This window comes from Scyliorhinus torazame, chromosome 3 (assembly GCF_047496885.1).
Source record: "Scyliorhinus torazame isolate Kashiwa2021f chromosome 3, sScyTor2.1, whole genome shotgun sequence".
NCBI classification, from domain to species: domain Eukaryota; kingdom Metazoa; phylum Chordata; class Chondrichthyes; order Carcharhiniformes; family Scyliorhinidae; genus Scyliorhinus; species Scyliorhinus torazame.
In genome coordinates, this window is record NC_092709.1 from 339,254,168 (window position 1) to 339,278,624 (window position 24,457).

The following is a 24,457-nucleotide window of genomic DNA, read 5'->3' on the forward strand; positions in this document are numbered from 1 at the left end:
ATGAAGGCATTGTGTTAAATGCATTTGATCTTATTAATATCTACAGCCTCCCGCGCAGGTAGGAGTAATGGAACGCGAAATGCACAGCGCAGCCGAACGGGAGAAATCGACAAAAATTAAATCTTATTTATCTAAAGTCTTTATATCAAGCATCATCAAGGAACGTCCCAAGCCGCGTCACGTTTAATGAATTACTTTTCAATCCACGAACTTGTATAAAAGAGCGGCAGGGCCTTTATTTGCAGTAATATTAGACTCGCGTGCTATTAACTGCGGGCGCCCACTCAATCTGTATAATTTATCTTTGGTTCTTAGAGAAAGTGAGTGGGCAGCCAGGGTCAATCCTTCATATCGAAGACAATTAAAGACAGACATTTCTATACACCAGGTTACAGATATATAATGCTTATATGTGTTTGAAAAATCATGTAATTTGTATTCTGCATTGCAATATCTGATTTCATTTGATGTATTACAGAAAGTGCGGGTAAGGGGTTTCTACGACAGATTAATTAGCCATAATCATCAGGCAGGGTACATTTTTGCACTACATCTAGTTTGATCTGATTTCTCGCTCCTATGGGGTATCTCGTTGCTTTGTTGTAGTTATTTAATTCTCCAACCCCAGGGTGTGATGTTTACAAAATTAGAAAAAAATAAAGACAATTTTTTAAAAATACGATAGGCGACTGAATTTCTGGCCCCCAAATAATCCTCAGCGCCACTCCAAGTCCAAAAAAGTAAGCACAGATTCGAAACAGATAATCAAAGGGAAAACACAAGCCGTGTCCCCCAAATCTGACCTATTTTTAAAGATATATATTAAAATTGATATATATTCAAATTATTATGTTTTTATATATTAATACATTGGAAAGCAGAGGACATTTAATAGTATGTTATGGCAATGAGTGTACAACTCAATGCTATTTATATATATTACAATGTGTAGAGTTGATAATTATATTACGAGTGTTACACGGTTTCATATTTGTTTCGATTTATAATTCTTTTTGAAACTTGCTAGAAATTAAATTATAGGTCTGAGCAACAATTTGATATTGTAATTGCCGAACTCTGATTTTGTACTCCAAAGACAAACCTATTTTAAATTGGATTAAAGGACGATGTGATTATCATTCTTTATCATTCAGTGAGCGGTGTGGAGAATATGAGCAATACCTGATTGCGGGGAACACTGTCCGCGTTAAGAAATTAAAACTAGGAAAGCCGTGCAGTCTGATATCCCACTTCTCCTACCACTCCCCCCCTGATATCCCACTTCTCCTACCACTCCCCCCCACCCCCCCTCACTCCCACCCAGCCCCCAGACATAACACAAATAAAATCCTGGGCACAATGTGATAAATACTCACCAAGGAGACATCCTGCGAGGTAGCAGAATGGATTTACCGTCATTGAGATTGCATTTTAAAAAAACACAAGTGTTTGGGGGTTTTGTTTTTTGCTTTCGAAATAGTTAACGCCAGAATAGTTAAGATTCCACCGCCCCAATCTCGGCGTCGCGGCCAACTGAGCGATTTGAAGCTGCTAAGGAAAAGCTGGAAACTGATTAATTTAAATTTAATTTGACAGTGTTGCATCGGCCCTGCAAATATTAAAAGCACGTTTTCTTAAAAAAAAACAAAATAAGTTTGCATTGATAACGAATTCTGGGGAATTTTTGAAAATTCGCTGGTGGATTTTCCATCTCTGCGGGTTTGCTATTTCTTAGCAGCGCATGAGATACAAATGATACCAGAAAAACAGGCAATAGAGAAAATGTTTTAACCTTTTTCAAGTCTTTATTGCAAATCATTTTTCATTGCTATTGACCTCTCGCTTTGGGGTTTTTTTCCGGCAGAAATATGTGCTGGTGCCTGAGAGCCGCCCATCAATCATGCCACTGGCCAATCATGGATGGGAGGCGGGGCCAGGAGGCGCCGGTGAAATTCTCAATGGGAATCTCATTGTTGCTGCCGGAGGCTGGGGAGGAGAGGGAGGGGCTTCCTCCCAGAGCCCAAGCAGGATTGGAGGAGCCGGCTGTCAATCACAGCGGGGCTGCGACCAATGAAAACGGAGATGGGCGGGAAGGGGGGCTGAGCTGTCAATCAAGGGCGGCGGGGACCAATGAGAAAGGAGGAGCCCGGGATTTTCGGCTCACCAGCTCAACTACCTGCAGAAACTCGGATGCAACTCGCCAGAGAGGAAATGCGCTCCTAAATTTAATTTTGGTCTGGAAAACAATGATTATATATTTTTTATTTTATTTATTCATTCATCCAAGCCAGGAGGAGGAGGGGAACAAATAACCCATCGTGGAACGTGGGAATTATTTTGCTTTTCTCATTCATTTTTGCAACAGCAACACAAACATTTTGGGGGAGAGAGAGAGAATTGGAAAATTGCGACAAAAAGATATTGTTTCAAAACAAAAAAACATGGATCATGCTGCAATTGAGCAAACGCATTCACAACACGAACCTATAAACTTTGGCATTGATCAAATCCTGAACAATTCGGACCCAGGCAGCTGCATGCACTCTAACCGAGTTGCTGAATCGGATTACCAGATCGCAACCAACGCGTACAACTCTCACCCCGATGGCTACAGCCATGCTTACAATAGCGCCTGCAGTCTGGCCGGATTACCGGGATCCTATAATGTTAACATGTCTATGAATATGAATGTAAGTATGAATATGAATCTTAATATGAACAGCGGGGCCGGGGTGATCCGAGTGCCCGCTCACAGACCTATGCCTCCTCCACCTCTCTCGGCCGGGATGCCAACCGTGCCCTGTCTCCCCAGCATGGGCAACATGGCAAACTTATCTAATTTAACTTTTCCCTGGATGGAGAGCAGCAGGCGCTTTGCCAAAGACAGATTAACAGGTGAGGTCTTGCATTTGTGTGGGGTGTTGGGTGAATGTTTGATATAACGTGTGTTGTGTTATTATTGCTTTTATGTGACTTTCACTCAATCCAGGGTCATGGGCGAGAGCTCTCTCGGCCACTTTGGGCCGAATGGTCTGCCGTGCTGTATTATTCAATGACTCCATGAAAGAGGCAGACGTGGGGGTTAGTGAGGGGGTGGGGAACAAAGTGGCCGGAATGAAAGAGGAATATTAAAAAACCAGACGGCGCCCAAAGTGGGAGAGGGAGAGACACGCAGTTAAGAGACAGATAAAAGTTTGCAGAGTGCAAAATGAAAATAGAAATTAATTGGAAAAAAAAATCTGCATGGGACTTAAATCTCATGTCGGAGAAAATGTAAAAATACACTGCGTGAAAAACGAAGGTGATCATTTTAAAAACACCGCCCTGCGAGAGAAACGCGCGAGAAAGAAACTGGGGAATAAACAGCAGAACGTCCATTCTGTTTGAACGTTGAAGAAAACGAACCACATTTGGAATCAAGCAAGGACAAGCTGTTCGTGCTGGAATGGAAAGGTTGATATCATTTCCATTATTTGGAATCGTTGCAATGATTGAAGAGATATTTCGAGTAATTGTTTCTGCAATGATTTGGGCCCTGTTTAGTTGTAATTATCTATAATTAAACACGACACTCTGAAGACAGAACAACAGAATGATGTGTATATATAATGTGTATATAACCACACGGACACCCTAAAGAAGAGCAGAATCATACATGTGTATTAAATGTATAGAACCACATTACCGCCCGAAAGAAGAAGAATATATATAATATAAAACACCCTGAAGATAGAACAGAACGATATATATGTATAATATATGTGTAAAAAGTATGTATAAGTGTACATAAATATGTATTATTATATAAATACACTTTAATGCCTTAAAGACAGAACAACATAATAATATGTCATTATAATCTGTACTCTAAATTTAGTAAGTATATATAGGTAAAGTATATACTAATACTTTAAAGGCAGAACAGCAGAATTATATTTATTTATAATGTATGCTATCGCCCTAAATATAATAGGTATATATAAGTGCAATATATACTAACATATTAAAGGCAGAACAGCAGAATAATATATATTTATAAAATATACCCAAACCCTAAATATAGTATGTATATAAGTATAATATGTACTAATACCTTCAAGGCAGAACAGCGAATAATGTAAATGTATAAAATATACCTAAACCCTAAATGTAGTAAGTGTATATAAGTATAATATATACTCACGTCTTAAAGACAACATCAGAATAATACATATTTATAATATATACTAATACCCTAAATATAGTAAGTATATATATAAGTATAATGTGTACTAGTACCTTCAAGGCAGAACAACGAATAACGTATATGTATAATATATACTAACATCCAAAATATAATAAGTATATATAAGTACAGTATATACTGACACCTTAAAGACAGATCATCAGAATAATATACATTTATAATATATACTAATGCCCTAAATATAGTAAGTCTTTAGAAGTATAATATATACAAACACCTTAAAGGTAGAACAGCAGAATGATATATGTTTATAACATACACTAACGCCCTAAATATAGTCAGTATAATATATACCAATATCTTAGACAACAGCTGAATAATATATATTTATAACATATACTAACACCCAAATATAGTAAGTATATAGAAGTAGAGTATATACTAGCGCCTTAGACAAAACAGCAGAATAATATGTGTATGTGTGTATATACATAATATATATATATATTATTAAACCAATCACTCAGGGCAATCCTAAATATTATATAATTACCATGTTTTAGAAGTGTCCTTAATAATTCGCTTAATCGTTTATTTAAGAGTATATGTCTCCAAAATGCATGCATCATTTAAAATGTTTCGTGTGAATTTATGAATTAGGTCTCCCTGCGAGTCAGCCCGTGACCTGACTGATATTTATTAAAGCTTTATAGCAGACTTTATGTATAATGGATCACGGTTTTGAAGAATGTGATGTGTTGTGCCATATATTAAATATGATTTCACTTCTAACTGAGGTCCCGCGGTTTGTTGTGAAGACAGACAGGCGCATTAATATCCCGGGTGTTGCGGGCCGCGGCATTAGTGCCGTCCTCTTTGGTCCCAAACTGTTCATTTATTGTGTCAGTTTTATTATCTCCCCTGGTGGGTTCCCGCACATCTCATCCTCGCCCCATCTCCCAGTTTTCTGGTTGCGTCTCGCCAGCTGTCGGTTCCCTCGCACTCCGCCCAGAGACTGGACACAGACTGAGAAACCACACAGGGTAGATATTATAATTACTTTTTAAAATCTGCAACAAAAAACAATCCAGAAAATAACAGTCATTCACTCCAATGGAAACCTTCAACCCTTTTTGTGGTGACAATTGCAAAGCTTGGCGTCTTTTGCAGAGATACACGGCATTCGTTCGGGAACATTATTATTTTAAATTCCAATAGTCACTTAAAGGTTTCATACAAGTTGAAATTGTGTCCACAAATATAAATGTATAAATGAGATGCAGCAGTGATCCATGTTAAGTTTGTCGGTTTCAGTAATTTCAATATTCAATAATGTAAATAGATATATAAACAAGTTTTTGATTTTAAACTTTTTTTTCCAATTTTCCTTTTATTTTAAATATGAAACGATGATTGGTGTGCAAGAGGCAGCAATCATCATTTTAAAGTGTGCTCAGAGAGAAGGCCCTGAATGCAATTTAGCGACCAAAGGACATGTTGGGGAGACGAGTGTTTTTGGTCCAAGTGTGGGAAATGTCTGGAATAATCAGCCGTGCTAATTATCGGAGGCAGCAATAGTGGGGGCTACTTAAGGGACAATTTAGATGCTGTAATTCGAAGATTGGTTTCATGGACTTTTTCATCTGGGATCTCCTGGCTTCTGTGACGGTCTGTGCCGAGGAAGTCACAGTCATACTTTGCAAATTAATATATTTTCTTGCACCGAGAGCATATATTTGAACGGGGTTATCCGCGGCAGCGTTAGAAGTTGTGAAATAAACACCCTTGTCACCTACCGCATTTAACAATAATTTGTGTTGGACATTCCCGGTTTATTAATATTTCCAGTATCTGGGCACAAACAAGATGCTCTCTGTGTCCGCTGATATCTCTATGTCTCTATGATGAAGTGCTAATCGAATCATAGCGCTGGGCGTGTGAGTCACTGCGCTAAATTAATCGGGGGCCCTTTGTAAAGCGAATGATTTTGATAGCAAGCAAAAAAATGATAACGTTGGCAATCCGCAAATACAAGCACAACATTCTGGAAATGTACAACGAGGCCCAAGGCCTCGGAAAGGCAGGTCAGAACAGACATTTGGAGGAGTCAGTTCTGGAAGATTGTGGGTTTCGGCTGGCGAGTTATTACCGATTCCGCATTGCCCCTGGAGCTGCCTGCTGGAATCGCCGCAATCCCTGTGGTGTAGGTACACCCATTGCGCGGTTAGGGAGGGAACTCCAGGATTTTGGACCCAGCCACAGTGAAGGAACGCCGATATATTTCCAGGTAGGTATGGTGTGTGGTTTGGAGGGGAATTTGCCTATCATAGCCTCTTTGAAACATGTTTCCCTGACATCTCCTCACAACCTCCCAGCCGACCTTGCAAGCTTAGGGTTGGGAGGAAGATTTGGACCCAAGGTCCCTTGACGTGGATGTGAAAGACTCCAGGCCCACTCATAGAATCATAAAATTTACAGTGCAGAAGGAGGCCATTCGGCCCATCGACTCTGCACCGGCTCTTTGAAAGAGCACCCCATCCAAGACCACACCTCCACTCTATCCCCATAACCCAGTAACCCCACCCAACACTAAGGGCAATTTTGGACACTAAGGGCAATTTAGCATGGCCAATCCACTGAACCTGCACATCTTTGGACTGTAGGAGGAAACCGGAGCACCCGGAGGAAACCCACGGGGAGAACGTGCAGACTCCGCACAGACACCCAAGCCAGGAATCGAACCTGGGACCCTGGAGCTGTGAAGCTATTCTCGGAAGGGCAGGATAGTTCTTCCAGTCAACTGGATCAGGGACTGGGGCTGATATTGTACATTTGTGCTGCATGGAAACCCTTTCTCCCATTGCCATCAATGACAATCCATCCAACCTGTGCGGAAGAGGATTCAGGTGGGACATTAACTCTGCTTCTCTCTCTGCACAGATGCTGCCTGACCTGCTGAGTTTTCCCAGCACTTTCTGTTCCTGTTGCCAAAGTATTTGGTTGCCAGCGGGAAGGAGTTCCCGGGAGTGAGCAGCGTAAATTGGCCTAACCGGGGGCATTCTATGTGTCTGCCACTTTCTGTCTGCGCTGCCAACTTCAAACGTCTCCAGCTCTTCCTCTTTTGTCTTCTGCACTTGGCTGGCGGCTCGCTTCCTGTCGAGGTCACTAAGTCAAAGCCAACACGGCCGGTTTATGAATCGTGCAACAATCTCACCGAGTCTGCATTGATCCACAAGGGTTAGTCAGGGTTGAGAGTGGAGACAGACAAATGTGACAGATTAAAAAGTATAGACACAGAGAGAATAGGGATTGGAAAGGGGGAGACAAGTAGAGAGAAAAGTAAATGGAAGGAGATAGATGGGGAGCAAGATAAAGAGATGGAAAGGACGGCAGCATGAGCGAGAGGGAACGAAAGAGGCGAGGAGGGAGATTGTTACATAGACGGCAGCTATCAATGGAGGTCAAGATTTTAATTGTTACAATTAACCTGCTTTATTTTCCTAACTGATATTTCTCTCCTGGGTTTATAGAAATATTTGAGCAATTTTCAGCGTTACCCCGAGTTGTCGATTCGTGTGTGTGTGTGGTGGTGGTGGGGGGGGGGGGGGGGCGGAGGGCACAGCTTTCTGTCGATATGCAACTTTCAAACCAAAATACAACGTTTCAGGAAAGACTGGCGTAGTTGAAGTTTTTATATTTTATATAGTGTCCACCGGGATTCGGCCAGTTCCCTGCGGCTTCCCCCCCCCCCACCCACTCCCCCGTCCCCATACTCAGTAAACCTCCCTCTGCCCTGGGTGGGTCGGTGTGCAGTCTTCATCTGTGCATTTTGAAAAGATCGATGGGCAGACACGCGCGCAATGTGAATTGAATCAATGATGAGGGATCCTTTCCACGCGAACCTCGTGTCAGGCGTGGGGAATGATCCTGGCAACATCGGGCCAGGGTCCTCTCCTGGTCTGTTTGCAGACTCACTCGCCTCCATCCCTGTTATAGGGAGACAATAACCCCCATTTACTTCGCTCCTTCCCACCGTGGACCTGCGTCCCGAATCTCAAATCAATTGAGATTCAGCCTCTCTGTCTGTGCCAGTTCTGTGGAAAGAACTATCAAATTAATGCCAGCTCCCAACTCTTCCCCCATTGCCCTGATATCCATTTCCCTTCCTCCATTTACCCAAGTCCTTTTGAGATTTACTATTACTTCCCTTTCAGGCAGGGCCTATTTTCACAGTAACTTCATTGCAGTGTTAATGTAAGACTACTTGTGACACTAATAAAGATTATTATAGATCGTAGGAATTTGCTATGTTAAAAAAAAGTTTCTCTGTTTTTTTGTTAAATATCTTCAATCTATGTCATCTGGTTACCGAGCTGCCTGCCATTGCAAACAGTTCATCTCGCCCGCATTTATAGAATCTTACAAAGCAGAAGGAGGCCATTCGGCCCATCGACTGTGCATCAACTCTCTGAAAGAGCACCCTACCTCGACCACTCCCACTCCCACTCCCACCACGATCTAATCCCCATCACCCCACCTAACCTGTACATCTTTGTACTGTGGGAGGAATCCGGAGCATCCGGAGGAAACTCACGCAGATACCGGGAGAAATGTGCAAACTACACAGACAGTCACCCAAGGCCGGAATTGAACCCGGATCCCTGGTGCTGCAAGGCAGCAGTGCTAACCACTGTGTCACCCTGTCAAACGTTGTCCTAATTTTTGAACACCTCTATTAAAATCATATTTGCATCCATTGCCAGAATTCCTCTCACCTCCAAGATCATAGACATTAGGTCCAATCATTGCCACAGTAACCTTATCGAAATTAATTGATGAAAGCGGCGAAATACTGTTTTGGCAGTAAAGGTCTATGAGGAGTTAGAAACAGGATATAGTGCACAAGCAAGTGCGCATGTTATCTGAATGAAGACAGAAAGAGGCCCACATATTCACTTCCTATCTAAACACAGAATCAGGCAGAGTCTAGATTCATTTCCAAAACCTTATTCCACGTCGCCCCCGACCCAATACCCCCCTCTGCTTCCCCCCAGCTAGACATTCACAATTGCCCGACAACAATATTTAAACACACAAGGAATAAACACCATGAAGAATTTTCACAGCTGAATTGTAATGGCCTGGCAGGATGGTGGCGAGAGATTCAATCATAATGTTCAAAAGGATATTGAATATTTACTTAGACAGAATAAAAATCATGCAGGGCGTTAGGGAAATGGGAGGGGAGTGGTTCGGATAATCCTTTCAAAGAGGTGGAGCAGGCGCGATGGGCTGAATGGCCTCTTTCTGAGCTGGATGATCTTAAGATGCAATGACAAGACCCAGTAGGTGTGCAGGGCAACATTTATCCGCGTGTTGGTATCACTCATTTTTTGAGTCAGAAGTTTGTGACTTCAAGACTTACTCCAGAGCAGCTCACCCACCCGCCCACCTCTCAAGAGGCCCAGCCAGCTGCGCCCACATCCCATGAATGATTGTTTTAAAGAGCTAGAGCTGGCAGTTCGGTGCTGACTGAGGGAGTGCTGAACTGTTTACGGTGCTGTCTTTTGTGGGAGCGCTCAAACCAAGACCACAAGGTGTTCCCAGGTGGATGTAAAAAGACAATTTCACAGCACATCTTGAAGAAAAGTAGGGGGAGCTCTCCAACTATATTGTTCAACATAAATAATCAAATAAACAAAATCAAATCGACTGAGGGACAAATTAAAGGGACAGTCCCTTAAATGGAAACGGCCTTAAATAAAAAACAAATCACAGATGAAGCTTAAAAACATCAAACCAAAATGTGATTGAAGGGGCCAATAATGTGCCCCAGACCCTCTGGCACCCAGCGGCCATGGAAGGTCTCGATGGTGTCCATGGGCACCGATGCTCCTCTCCAGGGACACCCAGCTGCAAATGTTGCCACGGTAGAGGGCAGTCAGTCAGCTGACCTCCTCGATGGCCCGCTGCCTGGACCTGTCGTTGGCAAGTTTGGACAGGCTCAGGAGCAGGGTCACAAGGATATCCTGCTTCTCCGCACAGAGCCATAAACCCGTATTTACCCCTCAATCAACCTCACTAATTACAGTAAATTTTCTTATCGTGGTCACAATGGGGGTTTGCTGTGAACATTGGCTGCGGAGAGCTCCTTTTACAACAGCCAGAATGTGGCTGTAAAGCGCCCTGAGGTGTCCTGAAGTAGGTGAATGGCGCTGTGTTACTGCAAATCTCTTCATAAAAAATGGTTCTTTAAAACGACCAATTGATTGCCCTGACTGATGTCATTTGAACACGGAGAGATTAAATGCAATCCCGTGTGAAGAGATTCTATTTCGAAGCTGAAATATGAACACGCATTCAATCCCTGCAATCCACAGGCTTTTAAAATCAGAGTTTGACCCATTGGGCTCATTAAAACCCATCAATTAAGGATTTAACTGCTGCTTAATCTGTCTGGTGTCTGCACCAGAGGACCGTGCATTATTCTGTCAAAAGTAACCCGGAATATAGCAATAGATTCCAAACAGTTCTCAATCCACCACCATAATTCTGGAAATAAATCTACATTTATTCACAATCATTCACAGCAAGAAATATAGTGAGCACAAATATATTGTAATAGTTATTGAACAAACATGAAATATATTGCACAAGGTTAAGGCTGTTCCATATATAAAATGTAAATCATTAATTTATAAACACAAAATAAGCAATGTGTCATCCTGTGTATGATTTACTATCTATCTATATATATGTATAATTTAAATATAAAATTAGATTAAATAATCCACCAGCCTTGATCTCATGGATATATCTTTTAGATATATGTATATTTAAAAATTTTATTTCAATGATAAATGTATAATCTGTGGTCGAGTGATAGCTGAACAGCCAGTACACATATACTTAGAAAATGTCATTTGATAGACATATGGACGATAAGGGAATAGTGTAGATGGGCTTTAGAGTGGTTTCACAGGTCGGCGCAACATCGAGGGCCGAAGGGCCTGCACTGCGCTATAATGTTCTATGTTCTATGTATGGGTGCGAGCCCAGATAGATATGGGCCTGCACATATCCATATTTTAAATAAATTGCATGAAGTATTCTGTGTGTTGTGTAAGTCTGCATGCGTAAGTGAGTTCCAGCACCCATCACAAATAATAGAATCCCTACAGTGCAGAAGGAGGCCATTCAGTCCATTAAGTCTGCACCAACTCACTGAAAGAGCACAGTACCCATCTATCTCCGTAACCTAACCTGCACATTCCTGGAAACTAAAGGACAATTTATCATTCTCAATCCACCATAAGCATCTTTGGACTGTGGGAGGATACCTGAGCAGCCAGAGGAAATCCATGCAGACACAGAGAGAAAGTGCAAATTCCAAACAGTCACCCAAGGCTGGAATTGAACCCGGGTCCCTGGTACTGTGAGGCAGCAGTGCTAACCTCTGTGCCACTTCCCATCCTCAATCGCGTCGTAAACCGCTGACTGTGTGGTCTAATTAGGCAGCACAACATATCTTTCTGTCCCATCCCCGCCTCTACTCGGTGCAGGCTTGGAGGGCCGAAGGGCCAGTTCCTGTGCTGTACTGTTCTTTGCACTCACATATTCACTCCTGACACTGGGGACAAAAGGTTTACCCGAGAATCAGCCCTGGGCCACATGAGTCTCACACAATCTGCATCCCACCAAACCCCAATTCACCGGCCCCCTTTTGTATAATCAATTATATATCTTTTTGGACAAAACCATGATTAGAAAAAGCATAATTACAAGCATTGGAAAAATGTGACCTGCAGGACTGGTGATGGATTGTAGAAAACACTGATGTTTATAGTTTCAAAAAATGTCACGTTATTGATAGATCCAGAAATGATTCCTAATTTCCGTGTATATACTCCCGGGTAGCCCATTCTCACACAGAGCACCGGTTATCTGATACAGGAAACAAAACACAATATCATATAAAATAAAACAATTAGTGAGATCAGCGTCTCAATAAATATCACAGCTCAGTAATTGTCTTATCGTACATTACAGTAGATTGTCTGTTCTTATTGATTAGTATGAGAGTGCAAGAAATATCTATATTATATATATATATGTAGAGAGAGGATCACGTAAATGACATATATGCATTCAGAGGTCTGGGCCTGTATACATTATAAACCATATATAAGCCACGTCGCTTTTTTCCTTGTCTAAACGTTTGTCTTCCAAAATATAGCTGATTACTAAAATCCACTTCTAACCCCACTGATCAACTTTTCTTTCTCAATCCATGTACTTCATTAATGTGCTTTCCATAACCCTGATTTTATCTTTAATGTTACAAATAGTTTTGATTATAATAGTTTCCTCAGTTATTGAAGATTTAGGATTAGATGGCAGAGACTGTCAAGGTCTTGAGCTGGTGCCCAGGTAATGTAATCTGAGCAGTATAGAGGCTAGTTTTAACGGCAGACTATGCCCATTAATATTTCACCAGAGGAATATGTTGGATAGAATCCATTTTATCAATTGTGAGGTCCTGTAATGAACACTTTGCAGAGGAAACTACTGTTATATAGCTTTGTTAGTGTATAAATGTCTAAGTATGTCTTTGTGCACATGCATATACATTTAAATGTATATATGGTGGGTGGCAGTGATGTAGTGGCATTGTCACTGGACTAGTAATCTAAAGAACAAGGGTAAAGCTCTGGGAACACAGGTTCAAATCAATCTGGAATTAAAAGTCCAATGATGACCATGAAACAAAACCTTCATCGATTGTTGTTAAACCACATCTGGTTGACTAATGTCCCATTAATGTCCTTTAGGGCAGGAAATCTGCCATCCTTACCTGCTCTGGCCTACATACAGAGGAGGTGGTAGCACAGGGGTATTGTCACTGGACTAGTAATCCAGGGACCCTGGGTAATGCTCTGGGGACCCAGGTTCCAATCCCACCATAGCAGATGGTGAAATTTGAACTCAATGAAATGCTGGAATTAAAAGTCTAATGACGACCATGAAGATGGTTGTTGTAAAAATCCATCTGGTTCACTAATGTCCTTGAAGGAAGGAAATCTGCCGTCTGGCCTGGCCTACGTGTGATTCCAGACCCAAAGCAAAGCGGTTGATTTAAACTGTCCTCTGAAAAGACTAGCAAAACCAGTTCAAGGGTAATTAGGGAGATTATCAAGCCCTGGAGATGTACCTGCCTTCAATCCCATTAATTTCCCTAAAACTATTTCTCTACTAATACAAATTTCCTTCAGCTCCTCAATAAAACTTGAGTTTCTCAGAACTTCCGGTACAGTATTCATGTCTTCCTTTGTGAACACAGAAGCAAAGTCTAAATTTAGTTCCTCAGCCATTTCTTCATTCCCCGTTATGAATTCTCCCGTTTCTGACTGTATTACATTCATTTTAATCAATCTTTTTCTCTTTACATACCTATAGAAACATTTACGGTCAGTTTTTATGTTCCCCTCGAGCTTACTTTCATATTGTATTTTCACCTCCTTAATCAATCTGCCTTTAAACTGAATTTTAATCTGTTCCCAAGCCTCAGGTCTATTGCATTTTCTTGCTAACTTGTATGCCTCTTCTTTAAACCTAATACTATCTCTAATTTCCCTTGTAAGCCATGGTTTGGCCATGGTTTCCTTTCTACTCTTGCGCTAAATAGGAACAAAGAACTTTTGGAGTTCACCCATTCGTTCTTTGAATGCGTGCCATTGCCTGTCCACTGTTCTTCCTTTCAGTAATATTTCCCAGTCCCATCATATTATGGTCACTCTTTCCCAAAGGTGGAGGGGCAGGTAGTATGGAGGAGGTGGGGAGGCTTCAGGAAGATTTAGACAGTTTAGGAGAGTGGTCCAAGAAATGGCTGATGAAATTCAACGTGGGCAACTGCGAGGTCTTGCACTTTGGAAAAAAGAATAGAGGCGTGGACTATTTTCTAAACGGTGACAAAATTCATAATGCTGAAGTGCAAAGGGACTTGGGAGTCCTAGTCCAGGATTCTCTAAAGGTAAACTTGCAGGTTGAGTCCGTAATTAAGAAAGCAAATGCAATGTTGTCTGTGATGAACAGTTACTGCCTTATCATCATGTAAGGTGATGTCCCCTTTAAGACCAGGCTTGGAACCCTGGGGACTCCGCCTCTGGCTCCGCCCATCTGGGAGCCATACATAAAGGCCTGCCTCATGGTCTGTATAGCAGTCAGCTCTCGTCCAAATCTGTAGCATAGTTATTAGCCTAATAAAGCCTTCTTTACAGTTTAATCTCTAAGCATCATTATTGAGGGTACCTCAATTTATTAGGCTAAACTAGATTCAGGATGGACGCAGGCCTAAAACCAGAGAAGCTCAATCTGGAAGCACGAACGCCGGAGGCAAAGGAAATTTTTAATTACTTGCTGCGGTGCTTCGAGGCCTACCTGGACTCCGCAGAGACTCCCATCCTGGGGCCATGCAAGCTGCGTCTACTCCACGCCCGGGTGAGTCACAGAATCTCCGCCACGCTCGAAAAGGCGACGAGTTATGAGGAAGCGATTGAGTTGCTCCGCAAGCGGTTTGTCAAACCCGTCAATGAGGTGCACATCCGGCATCTGCTCTCTACCTGCTCTCTCCCCCGGCAGCGCTCGGGGGAATCGCTCGACGAGTTTGTTGAGAAACTCACCGCACTGGCCAGGGACTGTGACCATCAGGATGTGACAGGGGAAGTCCATATGAACCTGCACATCAGAGATTCTTTTGTGTCCGGCATCCGCTCGACCTACATCCGGCAGCGACTGCTCGAAAACGGGGCAAAAGACCTCCAGGAGACGCTAACGCTCGCCTCCTCGCTGGAGGTGGCCCGACATAACTTGGGTACGTACCCCGCGGACTCTGCCAGCCCCCCCCCGGACTTCCTCAGACTCGCCCGTAGTATAGGCCTGCGCCACGCGGCGACCCGCTCACCATGGGGGCACACCTTGCTACTTCTGCGGGCAGGACCAGCACCCACGCCCACGCTGCCCAGCCCGCTCCGCGATCTGCAGCGACTGCGGGAAGAAAGGGCACTGTGCGAGGGTCTGCCTGGCCAGACCTAGGGGCCAGAAAAACAAAGAACAGCCGGCCCGAAAATCAGGCTCTCAGGCCCGTAGGCCTCGCAATGCTGCTGCGCACCGACCCGACACGTCCTCTTCTGACGCGTCATCAGCCTCGTGCGAATCATGGGAGCGGCCATCTGGTCGGCGGCCATCTTCTCGACCCGACACGTGCGACCAACGGCAGCGGCCATTTTACGACTCCGACTACCCGCGACTGGGTGCGATCACCCTCGATCAAACTCGGCCAAAACACCTGCAGAACCCCATGATGCAGGTCCAGGTCAACGGGCACGACACTGCATGCCTCTTCGACTCCGGGAGCACGGAGAGCTTTATCCACCCTGAAACGGTAAGGCGCTGCTCCCTACGCACCCATCCCACATCCCAAACCATAGCCCTCGCATCTGGGTCCCACTCGGTACAACTCACGGGGTACTGTATTGCGGATCTCTCGATCCAGGGTGCCAAATACACCCGTTTCAAATTTTATATCCTCCCTCACCTCTGTGCCCCCCTGCTGCTCGGACTGGATTTCCAGTGCAGCCACCGAAGCCTGACACTGAAGTTCGGCGGACCCTTGCCCCCCCTCACGGTGTGCTGCCTTGCGACACTGAAAGTCGCTCCCCCCTCGCTATTCGCTAACCTCACTCCCGACTGTAAGCCCGTCGCCACCAGGAGCCGGTGCTACAGTGCCCAAGATATGGCTTTTATCAAGTCAGAGGTCCAGCGTTTACTGGGAGAGGTGGTCATCGAGGCTAGCAACAGCCCTTGGAGAGCGCAAGTGGTGGTAGTCCGGTCTGGGGAGAAGAAACGGATGGTCATGGATTATAGCCAGACCATAAACCGATTCACGCAGCTTGATGCATACCCCCTTCCTCGCATCGCGGAAATGGTAAATCGGATCGCCCAATACCGAGTCTTTTCCACGGTCAACCTCAAATCTGCCTACCACCAGCTCCCCATCCGACCAAAAGACCGCCTCTATACTGCCTTCGAAGCAGCCGGCCGGCTCTTCCACTTCCTCAGGGTCCCCTTTGGTGTCACAAATGGGGTCTCCGTCTTTCAAAGGGCGATGGACCAAATGGTGGACCAGTACGGTTTGCGGGCTACATACCCGTACTTGGACAATGTCACCATCTATGGCCATGATCAGCAGGACCATGACGCTAACCTCAAAAAGTTCCTCCAGACCGCCCGAGCCCTTAACCTGACCTATAACGAGGGCAAATGCGTTTTCCACACCACCCGGCTGGCCATCCTCGGCTATGTCGTGGAAGACGGGGTCCTAGGTCCCGACCCCGCCTGCATGCGCCCCCTTAAGGAACTCCCTCTCCCCCGCAGCCTCAAGGCCCTCAAACGATGCTTGGGGCTTTTCTCCTATTACGCCCAGTGGGTCCCCAAGTATGCGGACAAAGCCCGCCCACTCCTAAAGACCACCACTTTTCCCCTCTCGGCTGAGGCTCAATCGGCCTTCAACCGCATCAAGGCCGACATCATCAAGGCCGCCATGCACACGGTGGACGAAACCATCCCTTTCCAGGTAGAGAGCGATGCATCAGACATCGCCCTGGCTGCTACCCTCAATCAAGGAGGCAGACCAGTAGCGTTCTTCTCCCGAACCCTCACCGCCTCCGAGATTCGACACTCTGCAGTCGAAAAGGAGGCACAAGCCATTGTGGAGGCTGTGCGGTGCTGGAGACACTACCTCGCCGGTAGGAGGTTTACCCTCGTCAACGACCAACGGTCGGTCGCCTATATGTTCGATAACACGCAACGGGGCAAAATAAAAAACGATAAAATTTTGAGGTGGAGGATCGAACTCTCCACCTACTCGTACGATATCAAGTATCGTCCAGGGGAGCTCAACGAGCCCCTAGATGCCCTGTCCCGCGGCACATGCGCCAACGCGCAGGAGGACCGCCTGCAAGCCATCCACAATGACCTCTGCCACCCGGGGGTTACCTGGCTCGTCCATTTCATCAAGTCCCGAAACCTACCTTACTCAACCAAGGAGGTCAAGGCCATGGTCAGGGCCTGCCAGGTCTGTGCGGAGTGCAAACCGCACTTCTATCGGCCAGACAAGGTTCGGCTCGTGAAGGCCTCGGGCCCCTTTGAGCGCTGAGCGTGGACTTCAAGGGGCCCCTCCCGTCCACCAACCGTTATGCCTATTTCCTCACCGTGATCGATGAGTTCTCCCGTTTCCCATTCGCCATTAACTGCACCGACATGACCTCAGCCACGGTGATTAAGGCACTGCACAGCATCTTCACCCTGTTTGGTTTCCCTGCTTATATCCACAGCGACCGGGGTACATCGTTCATGAGCGATGAACTGCGTCAGTATCGGCTCAGCAAAGGCATCGCCTCGAACAGAACGGCCAGCTATAACCCATGGGGAAACGGGCAGGTGGAGAGGGAGAACGCGACCGTGTGGAAGGCTGTCCTTCTGGCCCTGCGGTCGAGAAATCTCCCAACCACCCGCTGGCATGAGGTCCTACCCGATGCCCTACACTCCATTAGGTCACTCCTCTGCACGGCCACAAATGAGACCCCTCATGAGCGATTGTTTCTCTTCCCCAGGAAGTCTACCTCTGGGGTCTCGCTTCCACCTTGGCTGACGGCTCCGGGACCTGTTCTTCTCCGGAGGCACGTGAGGAGCCAATAAACGGACCCCCTAGTTGAAAAGGTCCGACTGCTCCACGCCAACCCCAGTTACGCCTACGTGGAGTACTCCGACGGCAGACAAGATCCGGTTTCCCTCCGGGATCTGGCGCCTGCTGGATCCTCCACCACAGACGCCCCTTCCCGCGCCGCTCCCCTGCAGGACCCGTCGCCCCCTACAACACACCCCCTTCCGTGCTCACCTACCACCCGTTGGTGAGCTCCTACCGTGCGCCCCCCCTTGCACACCCCGCCGGCGCCGGCTCCGCTACCCCCGGCCCTGCCTAGTTCCTCTGCCCCGACCCGGACCGAAGCTCCGACCGCTGTGCTCCCGGATGTGCCCTCAACCGGGACGTCCATGCTCGCCGCACCACCGCCCGAACTGAGGAGATCGAGGAGGACGATCCGGCCGCCGAGACGGATGGACCTATGGTGGCACTTCACCCCCGCCGGACTCCTTTTTAAACAGGGGGTGAATGTGATGAACGGTTACTGCCTTATCATCATGTAAGGTGATGTCCCCTTTAAGACCAGGCTTGGAACCCTGGGGACTCCGCCTCTGGCTCCGCCCATCTGGGAGCCATACATAAAGGCCTGCCTCATGGTCTGTATAGCAGTCAGCTCTCGTCCAAATCTGTAGCATAGTTATTAGCCTAATAAAGCCTTCTTTCCAGTTTAATCTCTAAGCATCATTATTGAGGGTACCTCATTGTCATTCGTCTCAAGAGGCTTGGGATATAAAAGCAGGGATGCACTTCTGAAGCTTTATAAAGCATTAGTTAGGCCCCATTTAGAATACTGTGAGCAATTTTGGGCCCCACACCTCAGGAAGGACATACTGGCACTAGAGCGGGTCCAGCGGAGAGTCACACGGATGATCCCAGGAATGGTAGGCCTAACATACGATGAACATCTGAGGATCCTGGGATTATATTCATTGGAGTTTAGGAGGTTGAGGGGAGATCTAATAGAAACTTACAAGATAATGAATGGCTTAGATAGGGTGGATGTAGGGAAGTTGTTTCCATTAGCAGGGGAGACTAGGACCCGGGGTCACAGCCTTAGAATAAAATGGAGTCACTTTAGAACAGAGATGAGGAGAAATTTCTTCAGCCAGAGAGTGGTGGGTCTGTGGAATGCATTGCCACAGAGGGCGGTGGAGGCCGGGACGTTGAGTGTCTTTAAGACAGAAGTTGATAAATTCTTGATTTCTCGAGGAATTAAGGGCTATGGAGAGAGAGCGGGTAAATGGAGTTGAAATCAGCCATGATTGAATGGTGGAGTGGACTCGATGGGCCGAATGGCCTTACTTCCACTCCTACGTCTTCTGGTCTTATGGTCTAACTTATCCTTTCTCATTGCACAACACCCAGTCCAAGATGGTCTGTTCCCTTGCTGGTTCCTTAATATACTGGTCCAGAAAACCATCCCGTACGCATTCCAGAAATTCCTCCTCTACTGTACCGTAACTAATTTGACTCACGCAATCTATATGCAGATTAAAGTCACCTATAATCACAGATGTTCCTTTAACATACGCATCTCTGATTTCCTGTCTAACTCGATTCCAAACATTACCACTGCAGTTTGATGGTCTGTACACCAACCCAACAAATGTTTTTTCCCCCTTGGTGTTTCTTAACTCAACCCATACAGATTCAACATCGTCTGTGCTCTCAACGTTTAGTTCCCATCCTTGGTCACCTTGGTGTCATGTCTCTGTAATCCCAACTATATCACATGCCTTTACATCTATCTGCACAACAAATTCATCCATTTTGGTTTGAATGCTCCAAGCATTCAGGTACAAAACCTTATGGCTAGTCCTTTTAACATTCCATGACTGGTCCCTACTATTTTTTACAGTGTCATTATCTGATACTGGACCCTTCGTTTCTCTGCCTATCACTTTTCTCATTCCCCTTTCTGTGTTTTTCTCTTGTTCTTGATTTCCCCCAGCTCTGAATCCTGTCAGAGATGCCCATCTCTCTGCCATATTAGTTTAAACCCTCCCAGTGAACCCCCCCCCCCCCCCATGCCACTCCCACCCCCCCCACCCCTCCCTCCCAAGGACATCAGTCCCGGTACTGCCAAGGGGTAACATGTCCAGTTTGCCTATCTATCTATCCCCCTCATTATCTTATAAACCTCCTCCGCTCCAAAGAGAAAAGCCCTAGCTCCCTCAACCTTTCCTCATAAGACCTATCCTGCAAACCAGGCAGCTTCCTGGTAAATCTCCTCTGCACCCTTTCCAATGCTTCCACATCCTTCCTATAATGAGGTGACTAGAACTGCACAAAATGCTCCAAATGTGGTCTCACCAGGGTCATGTATAGTTGCAGCATAACCCCACGACTCTTAAACTCAAGCCCCCTGTTAATAAACCCTAACACACTATAAGCCTTCTTCACAGCTCTATCCACCTGAGTGGTAACCTTCAAAGATCTGTGGACACGAACCCCAAGATCTCTCTGTTCCTCCACATTCCTCAGAACCCTGCCGTTGACCCTGCATTCACATTTGTCCCACCAAAATGAATCACCTCGCACTTATCAGGGTTAAACTCTATCTGCCATTTTTCGGCCCAGCTCTGCATCCTATCAATGTCTCTTTGCAGCCTACAACAGCCTACAACATCTCTCTGCCATATTAGTTTAAACCCTCCCCAAGGACCCCCCCCCCCCCCCACCCATCCCTCCCAAGGACATCAGTCCCTGTCCTGCCAAGGGGTAAGATGTCCAGTTTGCCCACGCCTTGCTGAAGTTGGACATGGACTGCTTCAATATCTGAGGAGTCGTGTACTGGTGCTGCACATTGTGCAGTCATCAGCAAACATCCCCACTTCTGACCTTATGATGGAAGAATGGTCATTGGTGAAGCAGCTGAAGATGGTTGGGCCTAGGACACTACCCTGACAAACTCCTGCAGAGTCTGGGACAGAGATGATTGACATTTAACAGCCACAACCATCTTCCTCTGTGCTCGGTATGAGCCCAACTAGTGGAGTTTTCTCTGATTCACATTGACTCCAGCTCTGCTAGGGCTGCTTGATGCCACATTCGGTCAAACAAAGGGCAGCCTCTCTCACCTCACCCCTTAATTTCAGCTTTTCTATCCATGTTTGGACCAAGGCTGTAGCAAGGAAGATAGGTTTATTTAGATTCATTCTCCCCTTTTCCCTTCATCCAGTATTTCTTTTCCTGCATACTTGTTTCTAAAAGTTACCAGTCAGGGTAAAGAAGGTCCGAGTATGCACAAGTCTTAACAGCTCCTGGCAATGACATTCTGCAACTTGCAACATAAGACAGGTTTAATAGGGCAGGGTAGATCTGTCAACTGCAAAGTCTTTCTCACGGAATAAGAAAATATTACAGGGGGTGTAGAAACAGACCTACCTATGCCAAGATAGACACACAGATCAGCAATCAACATTGACAGGACAAACTAGTAAGGTTTCTAAAATAAATTAGGTAATCGTTGTCCTTCTACAAAAGGGCTGGTTTAGCTCAGTGGGCTAGATAGCTGGTTTGTGATGCAGAACAAGGTCAGCAGCGCGGGTTCGATTCCCGTGCCAGCTTATCCGAACAGGCGCCGGAATGTGGCAACTAGGGGCTTTTCACAGTGACCTCACACTTGTGACAATAAAAGGTTATTATTAGGGCAGCACGGTAGCATTGTGGATATCACAATTGCTTCACAGCTCCAGGGTCCCAGGTTCGATTCCCGGCTTGGGTCACTGTCTGTGTGGAGTCTGCATGTTCTCCCCGTGTGTGCGTGGGTTTCCTCCGGGTGCTCCGGTTTCCTCCCACAGTCTAAAGATGTGCGGGTTAGGTGGATTGGCCATGCTAAATTGCCCATCGTGTCCAAAATTGCCCTTAGAGTTGGGTGGGGTTGCTGGGTTGTGGGGATAGGGTGGAGGTGTGGACCTTGGGTAGGGTGCTCTTTCCAAGGTGCAGACTCGATGGGCCGAATGGCTTCCTTCTGCACTGTAAATTATATGAAAATCAAGGAAATTCTTTGAAACTTTTACTTTGTCCAGCTCTGGGCAACACCCATGAGAGGATGTGAAAGCTTTAGTGAGGATGCAATAAGATTTATGAGAATGGTTCCAAGAATGAGCTCTGTGGATGTATTGGAGAAGCTGCTCTTTAGAGAAGCAAAGGATGAGAGAAGGTTTGATAGAGGTGTTCAAGAATTAGCTGGTTGATACTGTGGTGGAGGCAGATTTATTTGCAAGTCTATAGGAAAAAGGCATGTGTATGTGTGTGAGTGTGTATGTGCAAGTGCATGTGTATGTGCGCATCTGTGTGTGTGTGTATGTGTGTGTGCATGCATTGTTTGTGTGCATGTGTTGGCGTGTGTGTGTGCATGAGTCTGTGTATGTGTGTTCTTGCATGCATCTGTGTGTGTGTGCATGTGTCTGCATGCACCTGTGCATGTGTGCATATGTCTGTCCGTGTGTTTGTGTGTGCAGGCATCTGTGTATGCGTGCATCTGCGTGTGTATGTGTGTCTGTGCGTCTGCATTTGTGTGAGTGTAGTGCGAGTGCGAGTATGTGCACATTTGTGTGTGCATGTATCTGTGTAAGCACCTGTGTGCATGTGCATGTGTCTGTGTGTGCATGCATCTGTATGTATGTGCATCTGTGAATGTGTGAGTGTATCTGTGTGTGTGCGCGTGCGTCTGTGTATGTGCGATTATTATGTGAGTGTGTGTGTGCACATCTGTGTGTATGCATGCGTGCATCTGTGTGTGCATGTTTGTGTCCGTATGTGTGCGTGTGTCTGTGTGCATGTATCTCGTGTGCATGCATCTGTGTGTGTGTGTCTGTGTGGATATATGTGTGTGTGCATCTATGTGTATCTGTGCGTGCATTTGTGTACATGCATGTGTTGGTGCGTCTATTTGTGTGTGTGTGTCTGTCTGTTTGTGTATGCATGTGTGCTACAGAGAGAGACTAGAAAAGCTGGGGCAGAGAAGATAAGATTTAGTCAGGGTGTTTAAAGTTTTCAGGAATATTAATAGTGTTATGGACAGGAGAGAGGCAAATGTAGTTACTTCATCTCATGTCGCATCCGTAAGTAGAAGGTGTTTTGAATTATTTTTAAACTACGTGGTGACATGTTTTCCCAAATCCTTGAGGTCCAATTTAATAGTTACCCTCAGCAAACTTGCATTATGATTCACTCAAAAGGTTAGTTTATTGAAAACTGAAAACCCAGGGAGGAGTGTTTGCAACTTCCCACACCGCTATATACGCACACATACACACACATATACACTCAGGGGGCGATATAAAAAGGAGTTTTACAACTATAGATAGTAATAGGACGAGAAACATAGAAATTAATATTAGTTCACGTGATGTCCAGAGTCAGAGACTAATGGAGGAATTATTTCATGTCAGAGTTTCCTGTTTGTTCCCTTATTTCTCCTTTATTTTATCTTTGCAATTACATTTTTGATCCACGGATGATTAATGGATCACTTTAAGGGAAGAAACCTGTATCTTTAATTCAAGTAGGAAGAATCCGGAAGGCTGTGCTTCTTTAAACAGAAGCTGCAGACTGGCCGGTGTCAGTAACTGAGAGATGGGTGAGGACTCGGTTTGATTGATTTCGCTGGTGGCCAATTAATTGGTCCAAAGTGCTGTACTCTGCCCGATAACAGGCGGCAATTAGATCCTATCCTACGGGGATGTTTTTCAGAGTTCCAACGTTTGGGTTTGGTTTCAGTTTTGTTTCTGGCAGCACACAAAGCTTTCCAGCTGACTATTCCTACAAAGATCCAGCTACTGTGAGGGCCGACACTCCCTCCTGAAAGCCTGTGGGGGCCTAAGTTCAGGAGGCTACAGAGGCCTGAAGAGAAACCACAAACTGAAAGTAAAGTTTGATGTGAAGCAAAGTGCCTCTTCAGAAAAAGCTGTGAGTAATGCATTTCTATACGACAGAAAACTTGAATGAATTAATTTACAAAGATTTTACAGGCTGCAAACCAAAGACTTTATTTGGATTTGTTTTATAATATGTACCTGCACCGAGGTACAGTGTAAAGTATTGTTCTGTGTACAGTTCAGACAGATCAGTCTATACATGAAAAACACAGTACATACATAATAATAATAGCTTATTGTCACAAGTATTGTCAATGAAGTTACTGTGAAAAGCCCCCTAGTCGCCACATTCCGGTGCCTGTTCGGGGAGGCCCGTACAGGAATTGAACCCGCGCTGCTGGCATTGTTCTGCATTACAAGCAAGATGTTTAGCCCACTGTATTAAACCAGCCCAAAAGATGCACAATGTAGACACAGGCATCAGGTAAAGCATATGCAGTGTTCTCAGTGGAGAAGATATGTGAAGAGATCAATTCAGTCCATAAGAGAGTCATTCAGGAGTCTGGCGATAGCGGGGAAGAAGCTGTTTTTGAACCTGTTATTGCGTGTTCTCAGACCTTTGTATCTCCTGCCCAATGGAAGTAGTTGGAAGAGAGAATAATCCAGGTGGGAGGGGTCTTTGATTAT

At 45.4% G+C, this 24,457-nt stretch overlaps 1 protein-coding gene across 1 annotated transcript in view; it reads left to right on the forward strand.

Moving 5' to 3' along the window:
• Positions 1-2,193: 2,193 nt before the first annotated feature.
• The window catches only part of tlx2 (T cell leukemia homeobox 2), a 108,672-nt gene continuing 86,408 nt past the window's right edge, over positions 2,194-24,457 (forward strand). The window contains exon 1 of the mRNA XM_072497705.1: positions 2,194-2,895. Coding sequence (XP_072353806.1) covers positions 2,442-2,895 — 454 coding nt within the window. The 5' untranslated portion in view covers positions 2,194-2,441. The remainder of the gene's footprint in view (positions 2,896-24,457) is intronic.